The sequence below is a fragment of the Medicago truncatula genome, chromosome 3 (assembly GCF_003473485.1).
Source record: "Medicago truncatula cultivar Jemalong A17 chromosome 3, MtrunA17r5.0-ANR, whole genome shotgun sequence".
In the NCBI taxonomy this organism is placed as follows: domain Eukaryota; kingdom Viridiplantae; phylum Streptophyta; class Magnoliopsida; order Fabales; family Fabaceae; genus Medicago; species Medicago truncatula.
Window position 1 is genome coordinate 37,255,923 of NC_053044.1, and position 21,676 is coordinate 37,277,598.

A 21,676-nucleotide genomic window follows, 5' to 3' on the forward strand; every position below is an offset into this window, starting at 1 on the left:
AATTTTAGAATCAAAGGAAGCCATTTTGAAAGTTAGTTTTTGAAAGAAGTAAAGAATACTCGGATAAGAGTAGAAGATATAAAGAAAAGCATTAGGTAAAGTGAGCAAGAAAATAAGAAAAGAATATGTAACAAAATGAAGAACGACATATTCGCCTGAAGGTAATTACTGAAGGATATCACACCAGAGGAATGCTATATTACGCGAAGAAAAATTTCACGAGAAATCCCGATAGTGTATTTTTTACACAATTTGCTCCCACTTTAATTCCTTCTTTTGCGGCATACATGCTGGTGCTGGCACATATATTGGCTAAATACACTTCTCGGGATGATTTGGGACAAAAAACTGTCGCTATACTTATCTTTTCCCTATCACATAATGATTATGCAAATTTATCGCTTAATCGGTTGAGAAAATCAAGATTATCGTTATAGCGATCAAATTGGCATGAATTAATAAGTATCACTTGTTCGCAGGCCGACGTAATATCAGCACATCGAATTTTCTATTTTACGATGAGTAAATAGTCAATTTCCTCTCTGAAATTGTAAGTTTCGTCAATTACCTCCTGAAATTGCATAATTGCATAACGTTAATCAATTTACTCATTTACCCCTCCGTCAAATTTTTCTGTTAATTGTTTACGGTTATGATCAAATACCCCCTGAAATTTTGCACTTATGTGCAAATGCCCCCTAAACTTAAAAATTTAGATTTTTTTTCTTACCAAAAATCATACATTTAGTTCTTCAAGTAGTATATTGTACCTATTGTCATAAAAATTCTATTCACAATAAAATGAATGAATATATGCCAAAGAAATCATGATTTTTTCATGTGCACCCTTTTCATTCATATTTCATATTTATCAACAAGGAGCAAGATAATTTTTTTACAAAGAAGGTAAAACTAAAAACCAAACATTAAAAAAATATCAAGCTGTTGAAATAAACCAAGACAAGAATGGCATAGCATCAGAAAAATAATATCTATCATATAACTTTGTAGTACATTCTGATCTACCGGCTTCATGCAGAAGGTCTATGACATAATCTATTTAGCATGTTGCAGCTAATAGATATGACATTTCCTGTATTATAAAAATTATATCATTAATTAAGTTGCAAATTCACAAACCTAAGCCTTGTTTCTTCTTCCTTCTGCAGATATTAACCTATGAATTTTCTTTATGGACACACAATTATCAAAGACTTGTGTACTTTATGACTGCATACTCTAACATAATTACCAACTTGTGTAAAAAAAAGTCTTCTATATATGTATATATTTAAAACACATGAGAGTAACATACATTCCATAAAGATTTATATGACCAATAGTTGCATAAACATACATTCCATAAAGATTTATATGATCAATAATTGTTAATTGTTTGCCTTTAATATCTTTCGAGTCAAGGATAAAAAATAAAAAAAAATCAAGTTTAGGGACATTTTGCACATAAGTGCAAAATTTCAGGGGGGGGGGGTATTTGATCATAACCGTAAACAGTTAACAGAAAAATTTGACAGGGGGGTAAATTGATTAACGTTATGCAATTTCAGGGAAGTAATTGAAGTTTTGTTATTTTCAAGTGGGTAATTGACGAAACCTACAATTTTAGAGGAGAAATTAACTATTTATTCTTTTAAGATACAATGATGTCATTGTTCACATGCAATAATTATTGTTTACGTCCTATTGCCTCTTAGCTCAAAGCTAACGAATAATATAACACATGGAGTATTTGTTTACACCTAAAAATAAATAAGATCTTAACCATGAACAACAAACATTCAAATTTTAGATCAGTCGAAAGAAGGTTAATGTAATATCCCAAAACTAAGAGTACTATTTAGTGTCAATTATAAGTGTTTTCAAGTGTGTTAAAGAATTGGTAGTAGTAAAAAAATTATACTCCTATTGATCACCTATTACAAAGCTTGAGCTAAAATTTGAACTATAATAAATAATTAATTGTTTAAATTGACCTTGTAATATATATGATGTTTAAAAATGATCATGTAAAAAGAGTATATTATAACTCTATAATGAGATTCTTCTTATATTTTACCTTATAATATACGTGTAGTCCAAAAAAGTGACCAACAACTTGATTTTTTTTTTTTTTTTATATAATTTTTTAGGCATGTTTAAGACGTTAAAATATGGCTATACAAAAAAAAAAAAAAGATTTTTTTCGAATAGGGACGGAATAATTATGTATTTGAAAAGCGCCAAAAAAAAAACTCTTCTATTTGAGGGAGTATTTTTCTCATTTTATGGTGGAAAGTGAGATGATTCTGACTATTTCAAGTTCAATGAAAATATTCCTATTTTGATTCATCGTATTAGGAAGCTGTTGAAAATGAATTGACATGTGAAAATCAACTATATTTGGCACAAAGAAAAATAAGTGTTGATTAACTTGCAAACATTAACATTTTTGTCATCATTTGAATTTGTTTGTTTTGAAAACTCCTTCAAGTGGAATGCAAAAGCCTCTCTTTGAAGATATTTCTAGAATTTATATGCCTTAAAATGTTCGTTTAATTTCATAAATTCCAAGATTTTACCCTCTATTCTACCCAAGAGTGTTTTTTAGAGAAACAAACAAAAAAAAGAATTAAACATCCTTCTAATACAACATCTCATCCTTCTGAAAGTTTAAATTTGCACTATCGGAATTTCAAATCTCTTCTATTGATGCTAAGAGGATAGGGAGGGTTTTTGTTCACACGTGCTGCCTTTGGATGAATAAAAAAAATTCCGACCTACCGGATTCGAACCAGTGACCTAAGGATATCTGCGTACCAACTACAGTCCTCCGCTCTACCAACTGAGCTAAGGTCGGTTTCTGATAAAATGACTAATTCGATGGTTATATAACAAAGTTACATTAACAATTTCCAAAATCTATTTTTATCAAATTGATATTGATATGTAAAAGTATAATGATGGCACTTTGTTTGCTTTTGTCATGCTAATGACGTGTTCTGAAAAATAATTCTATTTTTTTTTATTTATTTTCAGGAAAAAATAATTCTTGTTTTATCCCCTATTGTTATTGCTACTTCATAAAAAAAATTGGAAACATTTTTTTCTCTCCTGTCATTGAGACATTGACCTAACCTTCACCATAAAGCTTTTCATTTTTGCCATTAAAAAAATGTAAAATGTATTTGCCTCTTTTACCGTAAATATAGTGACTAAAGTAAAAAAAATGTATAATGTATTAGCTCATTTGGTAAGGGATAATGCACAATATATACAGGGGTTGGGGTTCGAACCTCAAACTATCCACTTATTCATCTTTAATAGTGAATTTCTTTAGCTACTAAGCTACTTGACCTAAAAAAAAGTAAAGGAAATAAAAAATCGCTATGTTGGTACAGTCATGATTAGATATGTTTGTACATAAAATTGACCATTTGTTTGTTCGTTAGTTCATATGGTATTATTCATTTTACATTCAAAACTGCACGTTATAGAGAAGCCAAATGAAAAACAAAAAATCGGAAGTTATATAAATTGTACAATAGACTAATGGAGAATGTGGTTTTGATTTCACATCATGAACAAAAGGCTTAAAAATGTAAAATGTCCCTGTAAGTTCGCGTATTTTTTGTTTTCGTCCCTGTAAGTTTTTTTTTTTTCTTTCGAAAATGAACCCTGTATCTTCTTAACCTTTTAAAAATAGTCCTTGCCGTCAGCTTCTGTCAACCTATTAATTGTGAAATCGTAGAATCCACGATCTTTGAATCGATTTCTCAATTCTGGTCATAGTGGAAAAGATGCGGCGTTTTCAATCGCGGGTCAGAGAAAGGAAGGAGATTGAGGTTGTTGTTGTTGGGTTTGAGACATCTTCTATGGAGAAGATGAAGAGAAAAGGTTGTTTCATTGTGACAAAGGGAGAGAAAGCAGAGCCATTTTCAACCGTGTAATTTGAACATGTGTTTGAATTGTGCAATTTTATGTTTTTATGTAATTGATGAAGAGAGTTTGTGTTGTTTTAATGTGTTGATGAATAGTGGCTCTTGTTGTTGTTGATTGATGATTATTAGTTTTGTTTAAAAAAAATATGTTTGTTTTTTCTTGGGTTTGGTGTTGATGATTTATGAATATGGTGATGAAGATGAAGAAGACAATGAGGGAGGAAGAAGAATAAGATCTTGATTTTAAATCTGAAATTTTGATTTTACGTTTTTGATTTTAGTCCCTGTGGTAATTTACGTTTTTTATTTTAGTCTCTGTCTTTACACAACTAATCATCTCTCATGCCATCTCATCAAATGTGCCAACTCATGACTTGCCACATGTGCTCCGTTAGCCACAATGGCGTTTTTGTTGACAGAAGCTAACGGCAAGGACCATTTTCAAAAGGTTAAGAAGATACAAGGTTTATTTTAGAAAGAAAAAAAATTACAAGGACGAAAACAAAAAACGCGCGAACTTACAGGGACCTTTTACATATTTAAACCTCAACAAAATTACCAAAATATAAATTTTTTTTGGGCTATTACAGGAAACAATAAGGAGAAGAATAATGCTTCTATTTGCAATAAGGGGAATCAACCACTGAGCATTTTATACACCACAGCAAACAAAAATAACTTGTTTTTTCATAATCTTTTCAATATTAATCATAAGTCCGTGTAACTGTAATCAGACATCACAAGAGAAAAATCATATCTAACAGTATACTTCCTCATTTGTTCTGCTCTTTGTTTGGTAATTACATGGTCCTATGTATAAACCTTACGGTTACATAGGAGTTGTGATGTATCGATGACGAGCATTCACTCTTTTTCTTTCCACTATTATCTTTGCCAGCTCTTTTCTGTCCAAAATTTTCAATCCCCACTTTCTATGGCGGACCATTATGATAATAAATGAACATTATGAAAATGAATATATGAATACTATGGTTTGATTTCTTCAGGACTTGAATGAATTAATTTGCTTGTCTCTTAAAGAAAGGCTTCTGGCAGATCAGGAGTCTCTGATCACTATCACTTTCGATTTCTATGACTCTTGCGTCCCACTTTAGCCGAGTTGTCAAAGTTCTCGCTGATTCTATTAAAGGAACCGTGTCGCGAATTATAATCCAACCCTGCACACATGACAATTCTTAGCATATATGATATCAAGAAATATGATATACCAAATCAAATGACCTAGCTATCTAATGAAATCAAATATCAAGATAGTTTGGTAAGCTTCCTTGTCAGCATAAAATGAAAAAGCTAGATTAATTTGCATAACCCATTTAAAATGGGCACAGGACTTGACACCCAATTGATAAATTGATGTATACCCAACTAAACATGTTAAATATCATGCTGAAGTAAAATTTTGAAGAGAACAAGTGCTCTGGCAAAGGTAAGCCTTAATCAGGCCTAGAAAGGAGCGAGCCGACGGAAAGCAACAAAAGTCAGGATCATACATTACTAGTACTACAATATTATGCCATATGGAGGTAAATTTATATAGACGGGTTTGTAATCTATATAATTATATCCAGGAACTTTTGCAGTCATTTTAGTATTAAACTATAAGCTCAAATCCAGGCCCCATCAGTTTCGATTCAATAAAATAAATTATATTATGAGTGTCAATTTTCTTATATGGTCATTCATTTATGCTTGGAGGCAAGTGCCAATTAACCTAAATTCCCCTTGTTAAGGGTTTGCTCAGGCTTTTGAAATATTACCCTCAATCCAACTATCAATGTTCAATAAAAGGTAAATTTATCTATGCTGCACAACTATATATATTTAACACCTCAAAACATCAAACAATGTGAATAGATAGAAATCTCAAAAAAAATCTTTTCTTTGCTAAGTAAGGTTGGTCACACAAATCATTTGAAGTCATAAATTCCTGCCATGAATCACCTCCGAATATAGACTACTTAACTCCAAATCTATCTTCTTATAGTTTTCCTTGGTCTCTTCCTACCTCTAACTATTGGACTATCCTCCATGTGTAGTTTACACTCTCCTTACCAACGCTTCTATGGATCATCATCATCTACATCCAAACCATCTATGGTAGGACTAAATCATCTATTCTACAATGGAATCTATACCAACTTCTTATATCATAGTTTCATTCTAAATTCTATCTTGTCTTGTGTGAATAAGAAAACATACACACAGAAGATCAAATCCATAAACGAAAAGCAAATCACAGTGTATTTACATACCTCTGGGCGAAGTAACCTGTCAATTTCAATGAATATATCAAGCATGGTACATCTGTACTGCTGAGAAGTTTGAAGGGATAAAAACCCTGCTGCGTGTACCAAGTCATAGGTTCTAGGGTATGTTGGAAAGGCTTCACACCTGCAATCCAACGATCACAATTGTAAGAAAACTATAATTTGTTTAAGACGTGACCTATGGTACACATAATCAAAATTCTAAAGCTTCTCAAAAATTAACAACTCTCAACATTCCATATAGTAAATTAGTTTGCTGGAATGTTAAATTTAAGCTGCAAACTTAGGGGTCTGATAAAATTAGAGACATAAAACCACTCACATGCCTCCAATTAATTAGTTAAGTTTTAAAGGCGTTGAACTTTGACACTCTTTCATGACTAAGTGATTGTAAGTACAGTCTCTGTAGTCCATATTCACAACTCAAATAAATCCGTGAACCAAGCAAATCAAGTTGTATATTGTCCATGCTCAAGAGCAAATAGCTCTTGCATTAAGGCTGTTTTAGATGGATAATCATTCAACTACTTTCACCCAATAACTTAAGCTTCATTATCCGTTATTTTTTTACCAGGTTTTTTTAAAACAAATTCCAGATATCTGAATAATTTTTTGCCAAAACAAACTCAAACATTAAGAATATTCAAATCTTAGTGTAAATGTTATATCCTCCACCATAACATTAATAAGTACTAGGCCTTGATCAAGGTATTAATGCTTATATTTTACATCTGGGAAAATTATGAAACCAATAACTTTATATATTTGGAAGGGATCAAAACATTATATAATAAAAGACAAGAAAGAAAGAATTTAGTGGATGAAAGTGAATTTCACATTCAGTCAAGCACAGAAATACAAACAGTGAACACATTCAGTCAAGCACAGAAATGCAAACAGTGAATTTATTAAATTCTAGTATAAGAGAGAGAAGATTAAAATACCAATCATGCAAAACACCAACATAACCGCGGTCCTGGATCATAGGAAGATAGTTGAGTCCACTCGTCGGCACCACATTCATGACCCACACGGATTTTTTAGACTGCAACAAGGCAGAATTAAAACCACCAAAATGAGCATTCATGTCTAGCACGTTTCTTAGCATGTTGAAAGGTGGTGGAGGGTCCTCATCACCAGGTCTCTTTGGATGATCGGAAAATATCAAAGGTGACAAAAGAGACCAATAATTTTGTACTGCTGCCTTCCAGCTTTCGGCGTCCTCGGCAAATTCATCGGGTTGCAATCCTAATGCAAGTAAATATATACATATTAAGATAACCTAGCGGATAGGAGATACATTCAGTAATATTGTACAGTGAAATCTTTTTATCAAGAGTTCTAAGAATAAATGATGAAGAATATAACAGTTACCATATATTTCAAGCTCGTTCTTGTTCGGGTAATCCCTGGAAGGCCAGGTTGCTCTCTCTTCAATAGAAATCCAACGGCTGCTATGTGTTCCTCCGATGCAATTTTGCAGTTCTCGATAGTATGGAGACTCCACATCATAGCCTCTACTGCATAAAGGAGGAGGAGGAGAGCTGTTCTTTCTAGAAATACATACAAACAAACAGGAATCAGGAATACTTGTAAACAATTCTGCAATAAATATATGCACACATAATTTAGAGATATAAATCTGTAGAATTTGGTTCACATAATAAAAAAATTAAATAAGCTTTCATAAATACACGCCGCAGCAGCATTACCTTGAACTATAGCATTTTCTTTTACTAATTTTCTTCCATACAACAGTTTCATCTTGCTGTGATAGCATATCCCAGCAAAGGTTTTCTGCAAAATCGTGTATCAACTTCCACCTTTTCTGACTGTCTTTGTTGCGAGCATTTGTAAGCGGCGAAGTCCAGACAAAGTAGCCCCCAGGTTTTAAAAGTCTATCAGCTTCAATCAAGAGAATTCCATCTATGGCATAAAATATGAATGTTAATTAATAAGATCAATCAGACTCTAGATATTCAATGGGATCAATAATGTAACTACAAAGGGGCTGTAATATTAATAAGTACAGAAAAATTGAGATATGGCTTTAGAACTGATAATGAAGTTTTTTCCGATTGATAAGTTAATAGATTTAAAATGGAAAAATATTATGAAATAAAAACAGCTTGATGCATTAAATTCATACAGATATGAGAGGAAGAATTTGAAAATTAACTCCAAACGGAAGAGGTCAAGATACTAACGCAAAACTTGTTGAATCTACAGGACATAGCCTAGTGGGAAAGGACTTGGCCATTGCCGGATGAGGCCACAATCTTGGACTTAGTTGAAACAACCAAAAACTATATAAAGCCAAGACAACTTCCATTATTTTCCCTTGGTTCCAATTTCCAAGATATTATTGTAGGTGTAAGTTTAATGGAGAAAAATTTAAATAACCTAAGAATGGACAGATTGCAAAAATAAAATAAAAAATTACTTGGACCAAAATGGGGAGACTATACTATTAGAGATATAGTTTAGCTTCAAGTAGTACTAGTAGTAGTATATAATTGTAACCACCCCATTAGTGGGTTAATTCACTCATTTGTACTATTCACTTTATCATCAATACAAAGATTGTTTGAGTTTTCTCTCATTCCTTCATTGGATATCATGTTTCCTAACATACACATTAAGAATAGTTGGAGGGGAGGTACTATAAATTATATAGAAGGATGGCAAGTTAAATTTTTCATTGGTTTCAAAAGAGTGTTCATGGTCTAAAGTCACTGGAGAAAAAAATACAACATCACAACAGATAGGTGGATTACAAATATAATTTTTCTTATTTTATGATATCAAATTCCTTCTTCAAATGACATTTATAATCTAACATCTATCTGATAAGACAAATCATCTAGAAAATAGAAGGTTTTGTCAAATAAATGTAGAGAATAACAGAACTATGTTGACCTTTCAGAAAGTATCATGATGTTGATTTTTGACATACCTTTCTGATCCCAATCTATGCCACATCTAGCACAATGCAGCATATCAAAGGAGAGAGATGCATAAGGCAACTGTTTTGTAGCGAAAGAAGCAACCATAGCAGGAAGACCCCTCTCAAGTGTAAGTTGAACTTGACTTCCGGAAGGCTCATAATTTGCAATGCACATAGTTAAAAGTTGACTGTGAAAGAGGTGCGCTCCAAAGCTACCATAGCCACAACCAATGTCCAGTATGGTTCTAATCTGCGAATTTTAGAATGCTAATCAAAGAACATTTCAGGCAAGGAACATCACAGTCAAACTTTAAGAATTAAGTTCATGTTCACTACTACAATATCCTGTCAAACTATCTATCACAACGCAAATCCCCCCAAATGCAAGGTACCGTAAAATTTATAAATATAATTGATACAAAGTTAATCACTAAGTAGATGGGTAGATGCGCACAGCCAAAGATATTAAAAACTTATTCAACGAATCCCAAAGGATTTTCTGGCATTATAAAACACACTATTGTATCATCGTAGGAAAAAAACAAGATTAGAACAGATGAGAGGATTAGTAAGGTTAACATTAAATGGAAAACATTTGGATTTTTGTTAAGTTACCCCTGCTTGTATGAAGTTAGATTCATTTCTAAGTCCAATCATTTCTGCGATTTGGTGTGAGTAGTCTTCAACACCATCAAACATAAGGGAGGCAGAACGAAAGGAAATTTGCTCTTCATCGAGCATCATCATCCTGGAACCAAATAAAAAACACGAGAACTTTAAGAAGAATTGATGGCTGAAAGTATGCAAAGCCAATAACAGAAGAGATCTATATCACTGACCTCTTGGTCAAGCTTCCAGAAGAAAGAACTTCCTGTGCAGTGATTTTAACATTAGAAATCCAGATAACATCCCTTCCAGTAGGCCACCGAAGAGGAATTTTGTAATTCATCGGCGAGAGAAGTAAACAATCTTGCCTAAGCTCGCGGCCACATTGCCGATCAAACTCACTGCCATCGGAGTAACCCTGAGCTAGATTATCAGAAACATTAAAACAAGGAACATAGTTTTCAAACTCCTGAGAACAGAATTCCAATTCTTTCAGTCTTGAAGGAGCATAAGAAATCTCTCCGATATCCAAAAGGTCCGATACAAGTTTCTCTTGAAGTCTTCTATAACCATGGTAAATTTGACCTCTTGATGTAGTTGAAATCGAGACCGTCCACCAAAACGACCCAGCAAGAGCAAGAATAACTATCAACACTATACTAAACTTCATGAAAAGAAGAATCAACTTATGCCGACTTCTAGGAGTGCCAAGAATAAACGGATCAGGTGAGAAACCATTCTCGGTGACACCAAATTTAGAATGTGAACTATTATCTGCAAAAAGCAACCTAAAGGGCGATGACAAATGTAAAGGACTCTGATCAGAAGAACCTCTTCTATCCAAACCATCTTTTTCCGTTTTATCTTTCGATTGTGAATCCCACGAATCCATACTATTATCCGGGATCCGAATCCCAGACACACCTCTGTACAATGGCCCAGACATTCTTCGACCAAGAAGCTCGTTCGGCCCTTAAATGTGCAGATACTAACTATATAAAAACGCCGAAAAACTAGTTGAAATTTTGTTATTTCAACATCACTCAAATTTATATGGAACAAATCATTGGTGAAAATGTGAAATATTTCTTCAGCTGAGTAAATACAAAACCTAGCATAACAAAAAATAGAGATACACTTAACAGGATTATAGCATTAAGTAGAAGCAAGTTACTAAAGTTGGTATCAAGAGAATCAAAAGCATTAATTAATTGAAGGAACCAGATCCATGAATGAACATAAGATTTAATTAATTATTATTAATTAAAAAAAACCTTGAGTTGATGAAACATAAAAAAGCTCAAGCTTATTTTCTTTATTTAGAAACTAAAAAAAAAAAAAAAAAACAATTTTTACACATCTAAATGAAAATTGAGGAAATCCCATTTAGATCAAACGTTTTGAAGAAACAATGAGAAGTACCTTGTTGTTGAGAAGAGAAATTAAGAATCACGAGAAACAAAGGTGAATTTTGCGAATCGCAGGAACAAGAACAAGACCTTGTTATTATGTGTGTCTGTTTGGTTTGTGTGTTGTGTTATTAGTATTACTCACTCGGTTGTTGTTTTGAATGTTTAACTGTGTTTCTGAAATTATGAACATGAGATGAGAAGAAAGAAGAAGAAGAAGAAGAAGAAGATTTTGTTTCTGATCCGAATGTGATTCATAAACACTTCTTTCAGACCAAGTGTTAATTAATCTCTTAAATGATTAATTAGTTTTTAAATAATTATGGATTATTATTATGCTTACACACACTACTACTACTACTACAACAAAAGGTGATATGCATTTTTACACTAACGTTTATAAAAATATTGTACTATATTTTACCAACATGTCCACAATTGACATATCACTCGGTTCCAAGGTTTTATCTAGGGTAAAATGATTTTATTCAAAAAAATATATATCTAGGGTAAAATGATATGTATTAGATTTGGAGATTTTTATTTTGAATCTCGTATGTGTCTTTGAAATAGCTAAATGTAAATTGTTTTTTGAGTGTTTTTTAATTTTTTTTCTATAAAAAAAATGATAGATAATTAGTTTCTTTAAGTATGTAATTGTGAGTTTGATCTCTAACGAGATAGTATCAAGGAAAATCGCATATTAAGAGAGATTGGTTATCTAGATATATCTTTATATCTCAAATGATTTATCTCTAATTTCAATTAAATTAATACATATTAAGAGAGCTAAATGTGAGTTATTTTGAAACTGCATTTATTATGGTAACATTTTTATTTTGATCAAATAAGAAACAATTTTACATCACCCGAAAGCATGTAGATGAGATATCGAGTGTCTCTTCTAACTTAATCAAGGTTCTAGGTTCATTGTTGTTCTTCCGGTCTTAGTCATACAAAAATGTTAACACTTTTAGGAATAGTTTATCGCCCATTTAAGTTCCACAATATTCATGTGATTAATCTCCGTAGTTACTCGTGCAAGATATCGGATATACCAAAAAACGATTTCACATCTCTTAAGGAAAAGCAATTCGATCAAATTGTATTATCTAAATTGCTTTCATATATAGAAACTTGTTTAATGATAATAAAAGATTAGTACTGGTAGATAGGATTTTAAGAATGGGATCATTAAATATGATTGAGTCTGTTAGTGTATATGGCTTAACTGATAATATTAAAGTAATATATTTTAAATCGCCAAACATGACTTTAATAATTTTACATGTGGGTGCAAAACTAATTAGACCCTACTCTTTATTATTACAATAATTACAAATACAATTGGACATGCTAGTTAGTATATTTCAAACCTCAACTTGATAAATAAGACAAGCAGGAAATGATAGAATAAGGGATAAGATATATTGGAGTAACAAACATGTATTTTATCTAGTGAAAGGATAAGAAGAATTTAGGAAGCTACTTAGCTAAAAGTGTACCCTAATTATTCCACTGAGGAAAATTCCCCCCTAATCATGTTATGTTCCTATATATATATAAAAACAAAATGAACATATATTGTGAAAGTGGAAAGAAATATATCCTAGTGCCACATGATCCTTCTCTTAATTGAGCTTGTTTTTATCTCTATAAAGTGTTAAGTGTAAAAGCCACCAGCTTGTCATGAAATGAAAGGTGTAGAAATTGGAAAGTGGAGATGTTAAGTTCTTAAAGGAAAAGGACACAAAATTGTAGATCTGGGACCTATCACATTTTACATGAATATAATTTTATTATTAGTTCTTAAAATTATATCTCTAAAAAACAAAACTTTACATTATAAATGTGATTAAATGTACATACAAGAGAAGTACAGTACATTATTACCTTTTTTTTTTAAGAGAAGTAATTTATTACCTTTTTTTTTACTATGACATTATTATTCATAATGTTACTCATTTTCTTGTGTCAAATTAATGAATAAAAACATATTGTTTTATAACTAGTATTTTTATTTGTAACATGCATTTTGACTTCTGCCTAGCCTGAAATGGTGGACACTGGACCCATACATTAATATTATCAGCTCAGCCAACATCACTTTATAAATGCAACTACGCTTGCAAGAGGTCACGTTCATTTCATCAAAATCAGTTTGATTAAAAAACAAATCCAAATCAGCAACCTGTATTAAGCTAATTAAATTGGGTTCCTACCAAATAACGATGGAAAAGAGCTTTGACGTCTCTTAACTTTAACAGGATTTGGTTGTCGATGGAATGATTGCACTTTAACAGGAGTATTACTGCAAAGAAAAAGACAGATTTTCAAAGTGTGATTACTAACCTAAATCATTTTGACCGGAGAATCAAGGCTGTCTCATGTTACTTCAATTAAAATTTCATTAATATTAATTAGTATTATTAATTTATCGTACTAGTAATAATAATACAAACAAAACACATGAGAGTAGCTTGCTAGCTTCACATAGAATTTTTCTTCTGCTTAAATTAAACTAGCTAATTAAATAATTCGTGTGGGAAGTGAGGAAAGAAATGATGAACTTGGAGCAACCCCGGGCCAACGCCCCCTGTTACATTCACATCAAACCTCCCCTGCAGACATGTAGAGACAAGTAACAACTCGTTAGGGTTTTTAAGGTGAGAAGAATTATGTGTAGGATGAAAATGACTTGCATTCACAATTTGCAATAAGGTCAAGTATACTTTCTTTCATTATTATGTATGTTATAATGATTTTAGAAAATATAAAAATTTCAGCTATCGATCAATAGAAATTCGAAAGTTAAATATTTTTTGTTGGTATTCTTTCTGACATTTAAAATTAAATTATTCACAACAAAAAAATCTTCATTTTATGTATTCTATTGTGCTAATTATGATAAATGAATTTATTTATTTTTTATGTTAGAAAAAACATTGCCGAAAACACGCACATTAAATATTTAGAGTGAAATAATTGTGGATTCTAATCCACGTCTTAGAATATCAATTACAACTATCATTTAAAATGTAGTTATGTGATATAATTCATTGTAGTTTGTACATTTACTCTTTGAACTTTGATAAACATCATGCTTAGCTCGCCTAAATTTTAACTAATTAATATAAAATCAAAATCAAAATATCATTTCTTTTTAAATATCTAAAGTAATAATAAATTGATTTCTATTATTATAAAATAAATATAGGCAAATGCTAACTTGTGTCCTCAACGACATATGTTAAGGAATTCATTGTAAAAATATACGTATCAAATGTCGTACATTCAACTTTTTAAAAGTTAAAATATTATGTTTTCCAATGTAAAGTTACTCTTTTTCGATTCTTTAACATATGCCTTTAGGGCACAAGTTAACATGACCCATAAATATAACATGTCAGAAGAGTTGTGTTATTTGAACATCCATTTATATGACAACCAAAATTTCACAAAGAAAATGAGGTATTGACACAAAAGTCAAAACAATAGAGAGGGAAAGTAAAAACATAATGTGAGTATGATAGAGAAGGTTTGTCACAAAAGTTGTCAAAAAAATGATTGTTTAAATATCATTTTTCATGTAGAAAGGAGGTGTGGTGGTAATTTCATTATTCTATCTTATACGTGCGTCTTTGGTTGTCAAATGGAGAGAATTCATTTTGATAGAATTGATTTTGTATGATTGATTTTGGCTAGAAGTGGTTCTAATAAAAAATGATTTGTGTTTGGATAGATTCATGTAAAAGTGAGTTTAAACAATAAATTTATGTGTAAAAATCAATTATAAAATCAAAAACTATGAATCTTGACTACAAGTTTGAATCGGTTTTAAAGGAAGAATCAATTCTACTTTAAAGAAACCAAACATGTCATAATCAATTATAGACTCTTTACTAATTTGATGGTTTTTATATGTTGAGGCAGAATATTCACCGACGCTTTCAAACGATCTGATAGACTATTATCACTCATTTAGGAGGGAACGTAACTCAAGAAATATCCAAATCAAGTAACTTTCTCTCCATCTAATTACGACACATTTTTTACTTATTTGGATCTCTTCTTTATTTTTATAACTTTTAAATCTTTAAAAAAAAAAAAAAAAAAACTACAATGTCACACTCAGACTCAGTATATATATTTTTCATATTAAAATTATTAACTCTAATAATAATTCAAGAGTGTGTTTTGGGACTATATTTAGAAGTGGATCCATTCAGCTGCCGCGTTACCTGTGTCGGTGGACCAAACATAAAGATTTGTCGTGTAGTCACAGGCCAACACTGTGTTTGCTTGTCATTGAGATTATTAAGGTTGTGGATAAAAGAGTGTTTGTATGATAGTGCTGCACTTTTCCAGTGTTGAGTGAGTTACGTCAACGCGGAATTGGACTTTAGGACTGCACGCAGTTGTCACGGACTCACATACTCTTCGAGTTCAAAAATGCTGAATTTACCGCTTCTTCCATTTAGTCCATTTAAGATTTGGATGCAAGACATGTAAAAAAAAATAATTAAGGATTTAAATTTAAAATTAAAAAAATAAAAATCTGTTTAATTAAAAATAAAATAAAAAATGTAATTTCTCTTCCGTGGTTAGCCTTTCCTCTCGACTGTTACCGCTGCAATCTCAATCTTCTCCCCTCTCCTCTCATCTCCCTTGTCATTACCCCCACCGTCGTACGTCGCTGCTCAATCAAAGAACAATAGAGTTACAAAAGTTTTTAATTTCTTGAAGCCCTTTCCTCTCCCCTGTAATTGTTAAGTGAATAATGAATTCTTGAAGATCTGATTTTTTCTTCCCCTGCGATTTATATTTTACTGGTGCATAATAAATTAGCCTTTTTGGTTATTGTTTTCGGATTATTTCACCAATAATATGTAGCGGCGACGATGGGTTTGTCTGTGATGGTGGCAACGCGACGACGATGATAGGAACAGGGGACAGTGACGGCAACGGCGTACGGCGACGGCTGTGGTGGAGGTGGGGTAGTTGTGGGCAGCAACGAGAGAAGAGGGGAAAAGATGATTGAGATAGCAGTAACAGGGCAAAGTGGATGAATGAGGGAAAACAAATTGCATTTTTTTAATTTTAATTAAACAAATATTTGTATTTTTAATTTTAAATCTCAATCCTGATTTTTTTTATTTTGAAAATATAGGTTTTTATTTTTTTATTAAATAATATTGAATTATATTTTATAAACTTATTTGCGGTTGGCTTGGAATCTTGGAGTGCTCCTTTCAAGGTCTGAGATTCGATTCCCCTGGTGTCAATTTCAGTGGGAAAGACCATAATCTCTGGCTTAAAAAGGGCTCCCGCAAGTGGACGGTGGGATTGGTCCCCTCGGATTAGTCAGTCCTTTTATTTTATGTAGTTGTTTAACCAATATTTTCGAGGTACTTGATAACATTGTCCAATTTATAATAGGTTCAATTACACTTTTAGACTCCAAACTTATTTTAGGTTTGAATTTAGTCTTTTATACATATGTTTGGATATACGATCAGAGCATGATTATCTCGTTTTGAGTCGACTTTTGTCGTGAAAAATAAAAGTTATAAAACATAGTTTCTCTTTAAACACATTTACACTCTCGTGTCAACGCATAAACAAAATGTCATAGGTTTGTAATTTCGTCTTTGTGCGGTGTTGTTGTTTTTGTTGTTTTGTTCAGGTATTTGGTCGATTCAGATTATCATATCAACTTCAATCCAGTGTATATCCAATCATTGATTTTAGCGTCATCCACGTTGCAGATCTGAAGACATGGGTATTCTTGAATATAGTCATGTGTAGGCTTTCGTACTTTGCTGTTTTATGTTATTAACATGAATGTTGCGAGTTTGATCGCAGCTTCAACCTTTTTGTTTTTAAAGAACTTGCATTGTATCAATTTGCTCTATCAATTTGAATAAATGAATATCATTTATTTTTGTAAAAATAAAAACTCGTGGTAGAATGTCTTTAAATAACTTTCTCATGTACGCTTCTCACCCAATTTCGTTTCGAATCAATAATGCGGGAGAGGGAAAACTTAAAAAATCAAGAACAAAGATATTTGAATATCTTTCTCTTTGCAACGATGACCAGAGATGATTTCATGAGCATAATTTATTCTACATTTGATATTATTTTCGGAAACATAAAATTGTTAGCATAAAATAGGCTTAAATATTGCACTCGTCCCTGCAAATATGGTCCGTTTAAGTTTTGGTCCTTGTAAAATAAAAATTCAGAAATCAGTCCCCGCAAAAAATCTGTCTTTTAAAAATACCCCTGGGCCCATTTAAGTCATGACAAGTCACCAAAATGCCTACGTGGCACACGCTGATTGAACTCATTTTGTAGTTTTTGGTCCCTGCAAAATATTTTGTTTTTTAAAAAGGTCCCTCCAAAATTTTTTGTTTTTGAAAATAGTCCCTCCAGGGACTATTTTCAAAAACAAAAAATTTTGCAAGGACTGATTTCTGATTTTTTTTTACAGGGACTAAAATTAAAACGAGGCATATTTGCAGGGACGAGTGCAATATTTAAGCCCATAAAATATCTAACATATCGATCAACACATGAACCACTACACCCTTAGACCATGTGGTTTTGCTCCAATGGGGTGTTGAATGGTGTTGAGAGATGACGTGGAGGAGAGAAGTGTTGAACACATTACATGTTGAAACTGTTTGCCATAGGGACACGCAGCTGCATTTTGTTGGGCAAGCATGACGCGTGTTACACGCACCGACAGACACGAGTGTTGCTGTAGGAGAGGCGGAGAGAGAATATGCTTTATGGATAATGGGTGACACGTGACTGATTCTGATTGGCTGTTCGGATTTTTATCATCTTAATAATTTCAACCCAATTATTTCACTCGAAATTAATTTTAATTTTTTTTTCTCTATAAATAGGACTTGGTTCATTTGATTTGGACACAGAAAAAAAAACCAAGTTTTTCACTATCTTAATTTTATTATTATCTTTCTATTGTATTACATTTTGCTTAGTTTGTTGTATTGCATTTTAAGTTAAGAGAATAAAAATAAATTATTTAACAAAATTTTGTTTTTCCAAAAAAACAAAAAAACAAATTGTTAAGTGTATTATTTTAATTTAATTATAATCGATAATTGTAATTTTATGTAATTATAAAAACAAAAATATAAAATTAAATAAGAATAAGAAATAAAAAATGGTGCGGTAGAGTGTTGAATGAAAAACTATTGAAGAGAGTAAAAGTTGAATGAGTGTTGAATAAGAAAGAGAAAATGAGGATTGTTGGGAATTAAAAAAGTGGATGTTGAATGGTGTTAAAAGAAAAAACCATTGTACATTGTCATATAAGTAAGAGGAATGTTATTTGAACAACCAATTTAGTTGACAACTTACGTGACAACCATAATTTACAAAGAAAAAGTAATTATTTATACGGAAAACAAAACAATAGAGAGATAAAGTAAAAATGATGTGAATATGTGAGAGAAAATTTTCACAAAAATTGTCATCAAATAGATATTCAAATATATTTTTTATAAGTAAACATCATACATGCATTATAGCAATAATGTCTGACTTCTGCCATACAAATCTTAAATCTTTTTACTCCATTGGTTGTAATCCTTTTTGTAGTTCACCATTAAAACATTGCAATAAAAAAATAGTGTACTACTATCTTGTAAAGTCTGTCTGCCCTTGCGGGGTTGCACTATTTGCTTTGCTGACATTGCTAAGAGATTTGCTCTCCATTTTAGTTTTTCATTCTGCTTTAATATGTATTTTTTGTTTTTTGTTTTTTATTTTTTTATGATTTTGAAAGAAAAAAGTTAATAATTTTAAATTTAGACGAAAGAATCACACACCCTTATGATTTTTTTCTTTCTTTCCAATTCTTTGTAGTAAACACTCCAAAGAATCTTACAATCAAATACAGTATAAAGGTAAGGGTACTAATGTCGTCATCTTAGACCCACCAACATTTTTCTTTTGGATTTTATAAATAAAAGAGAAATGATACTTGTATATCGATTTTCTAACAATTTTTGTGACAACTTTCTCTCTCATACTCATATTATATTTTTACTTTTTCTCCCTATTACTTTGATTTTTGTGCCAACACATACTTTTCTTTATAAAAATATGGTTGTCAATGTGATTGTCAACCAAATTGATTTTCAAATAACATTACTCTAAATAAAAAGGCCACATAAAGAGACTCTATATATTATAAAACTTGTTTTAACATTTAGTTATTATTTAAATTTTTTGAATCGACCCTCCTACTTATGATTTAGCCACTTGAGGTTTACTATGTGACTAATCTTCTACTCGACAAACATATAATTAGTTGCTTTTTTAATTTAATGTAAGATTGAGTTTCTTACAAATGAACGACTCCAAAAATCGAACTCATTTCTTTCTTTAAAAAGTGTCATGTGTTATTAAATATCTGAAGTTCTCAACACATACTTATTTTCTTTCTTCTTTTACAATAATAGTGGAAGAGAATAGAGATGCAATACAAGAACTTTGCCACAAGTGTTTTGAGGTTTAACTTAAAAGGGCTATATTATCAAATTCTTGACCACGCTCAAAATCTATTTACAGTTACACTGACAAGGTCACGATATTGTGAAACGATAATACACAAAAAGAACACGTTCCACTGTCAACAATCTAATTACTGTCTAGTGGATGTATTTTATTTGTCCATTTAATTCAAGCATTTATATTGTACAAATAGATTACATGCAAAAAAGCTAAGGTAGATCTCGATCCCTTTCACTGAAATCAATAGCCATAATGTAAACATAACCCATTGGAAAATGGAAACCATTATAAAATGTGACCCCTTGTGCCACATCCTCATACAAATACACATTATAAATGGCAAGAGTAAAATTTTTGGACTATAATAAGGTTTATATGAAAATGTAAAAGTTGTTTATAAACATGACTATAGAAAGTATTTTATATACTATTAAATGATGTCGGTTATTTACGGTTTTTCAATTTGATTATTTTTTTTTACATGAGAGAAAAAAAGTATTTGTTTTTAAATGGATTTTTTAAGATTGAAAATAATATGCGAATTAAAAAGTTGGTATATTTAAATTCATGATGATGTATCATAACTTTGTCGTTTATAGTTGACATCATTTAAGAAAACAATTCTGCCTTTGGAAGTAGATTCTCACAATTGAAATAAAAATTGCAGAAATAACGTGGAGATCTTAACCAAAGAGTATGACTTGTAGTGGTTGGTCTTGTATTATATAATGACAACTATGCGTTGGTGGCAAGGGTCTGAAAATTTTAATAGAATTGGAGAGTTGAGGTTTCAGCTAGGGTTAACAGCATTAAAATTCTCATTCCATCTCATCTTCTCCATAGATGAGTATTGTTGCTAGATTTTAAAGGTCTAAAGTTAGATTACTTGATAATTCTTTCAGCTCACCACTTTCCTTCAAGGATTGTAATCTTATACTAACTCTATTTAATCTATCAATTTACTTTTCTATGTTTTCATTTATTTTTAATTTCATCTATATCTGAGGTTCAACTCACCATGAGTTAAACCCCTTCATGTGGCTTAGGCATGGTAAGGTTATGACATTCTTTACTTGCGATATATAAAGTTATAGAGTCGAGCTTCTTTATAACAAACTGATTTAACTCAAAATCTTTAGAAGTGAGAATTGATCACTTTTACTTCTAATGTTATAGCTCTCTGATCCTTAGCCGGTATGGGAGTGAAACATGTTTGTTAGATATGAATTTGTCCTTAAGCATCAAAAGGTAAAAGGATCAAGAGAGATTGCTTGAACGTTAACTAGATTTTGTAGGAGTCTAGAAGCTATGTGAAGCTATAACTAAGCGCTAAGATCTCGATATGACTCTTGTCATAGGTCAAAGTGCTCTGTAAGAGCACAATTCGTGTGGAAAAATTGCGAGGAAGTCGTAGAAAGATATAGCTCTGTAGATCATAGTAAAACATTGTTACAACTGAACCTAGTTTAAACCACATTTTCCATCTTGAGAATTTCTAAACCTTTTAAATTGTTTTCCCAACCTTTAACTTTTTATATTTGTTGTTGTGACAAATGATTTATTTTATTTTACTTGTGATTTTGTTGGAGAAATTTGGATGAACTTCGTGAAGATGAGTTTGGGTGATTTTGGTAGAATTTGAGAGTTTGAATAATTAGAGAATTTTGCATAAACATGTTAACTACCGCTTATTTCAGGTCACAACGGTACTTAACTAGAAAATAAGCGCAGAGGTAATTAACTATCACCGGTTTTATTCCAGTGGTAGTTAACTACCATTAACGAATTTGAGTCATTTCAAAGTGTTTTTAAGAACTTTTTAAGTTGAGAACAACAATTTTCACAAAATTTAGGATTAGACCTAGGCCAACCCAACGAATAGACGTCCAACCCACCATCCTTTTGGATTGTTTCTTTTTCCACCTTTCAACCTTT

General features: G+C 31.6%; 1 protein-coding gene and 1 non-coding gene across 2 annotated transcripts; both read right to left on the reverse strand.

Annotated features, from left to right (window-relative positions):
• Positions 1-2,771: 2,771 nt before the first annotated feature.
• TRNAY-GUA (transfer RNA tyrosine (anticodon GUA)) lies at positions 2,772-2,857 on the reverse strand. Its single transcript is given in 2 exon segments — positions 2,772-2,807; positions 2,821-2,857. It is a non-coding gene; the product is annotated as a tRNA-Tyr (tRNA).
• A 1,678-nt stretch (positions 2,858-4,535) lies between these two features.
• Positions 4,536-11,480, reverse strand: LOC25489477 (probable pectin methyltransferase QUA2). Its single transcript, XM_013605465.3, has 9 exons — positions 11,202-11,480; positions 10,013-10,890; positions 9,789-9,921; positions 9,183-9,423; positions 7,939-8,152; positions 7,601-7,779; positions 7,171-7,474; positions 6,212-6,350; positions 4,536-5,116 (listed from the first exon to the last, which is right to left on the reverse strand). The coding sequence occupies exons 2-9, from the start codon at positions 10,723-10,725 to the stop codon at positions 4,958-4,960; spliced, it is 2,082 nt and encodes a 693-aa protein (XP_013460919.1). The 5' UTR covers positions 10,726-10,890; positions 11,202-11,480; the 3' UTR covers positions 4,536-4,957.
• Positions 11,481-21,676: the final 10,196 nt, after the last annotated feature.

Excerpts from the sequence above, each read along its gene's own strand:
- LOC25489477 (XM_013605465.3), bottom strand. The coding sequence starts at position 10,725 with ATGTCTGGGCCATTGTACAGAGGTGTGTCTGGGATTCGGATCCCGGAT. Across the intron at positions 7,475-7,600 it reads GAACGAGCTTGAAATATATG|GATTGCAACCCGATGAATTT; the intron begins GTAACTGTTATA and ends TACTTGCATTAG. Across the intron at positions 6,351-7,170 it reads GTTGGTGTTTTGCATGATTG|GTGTGAAGCCTTTCCAACAT; the intron begins GTATTTTAATCT and ends GTTGGATTGCAG.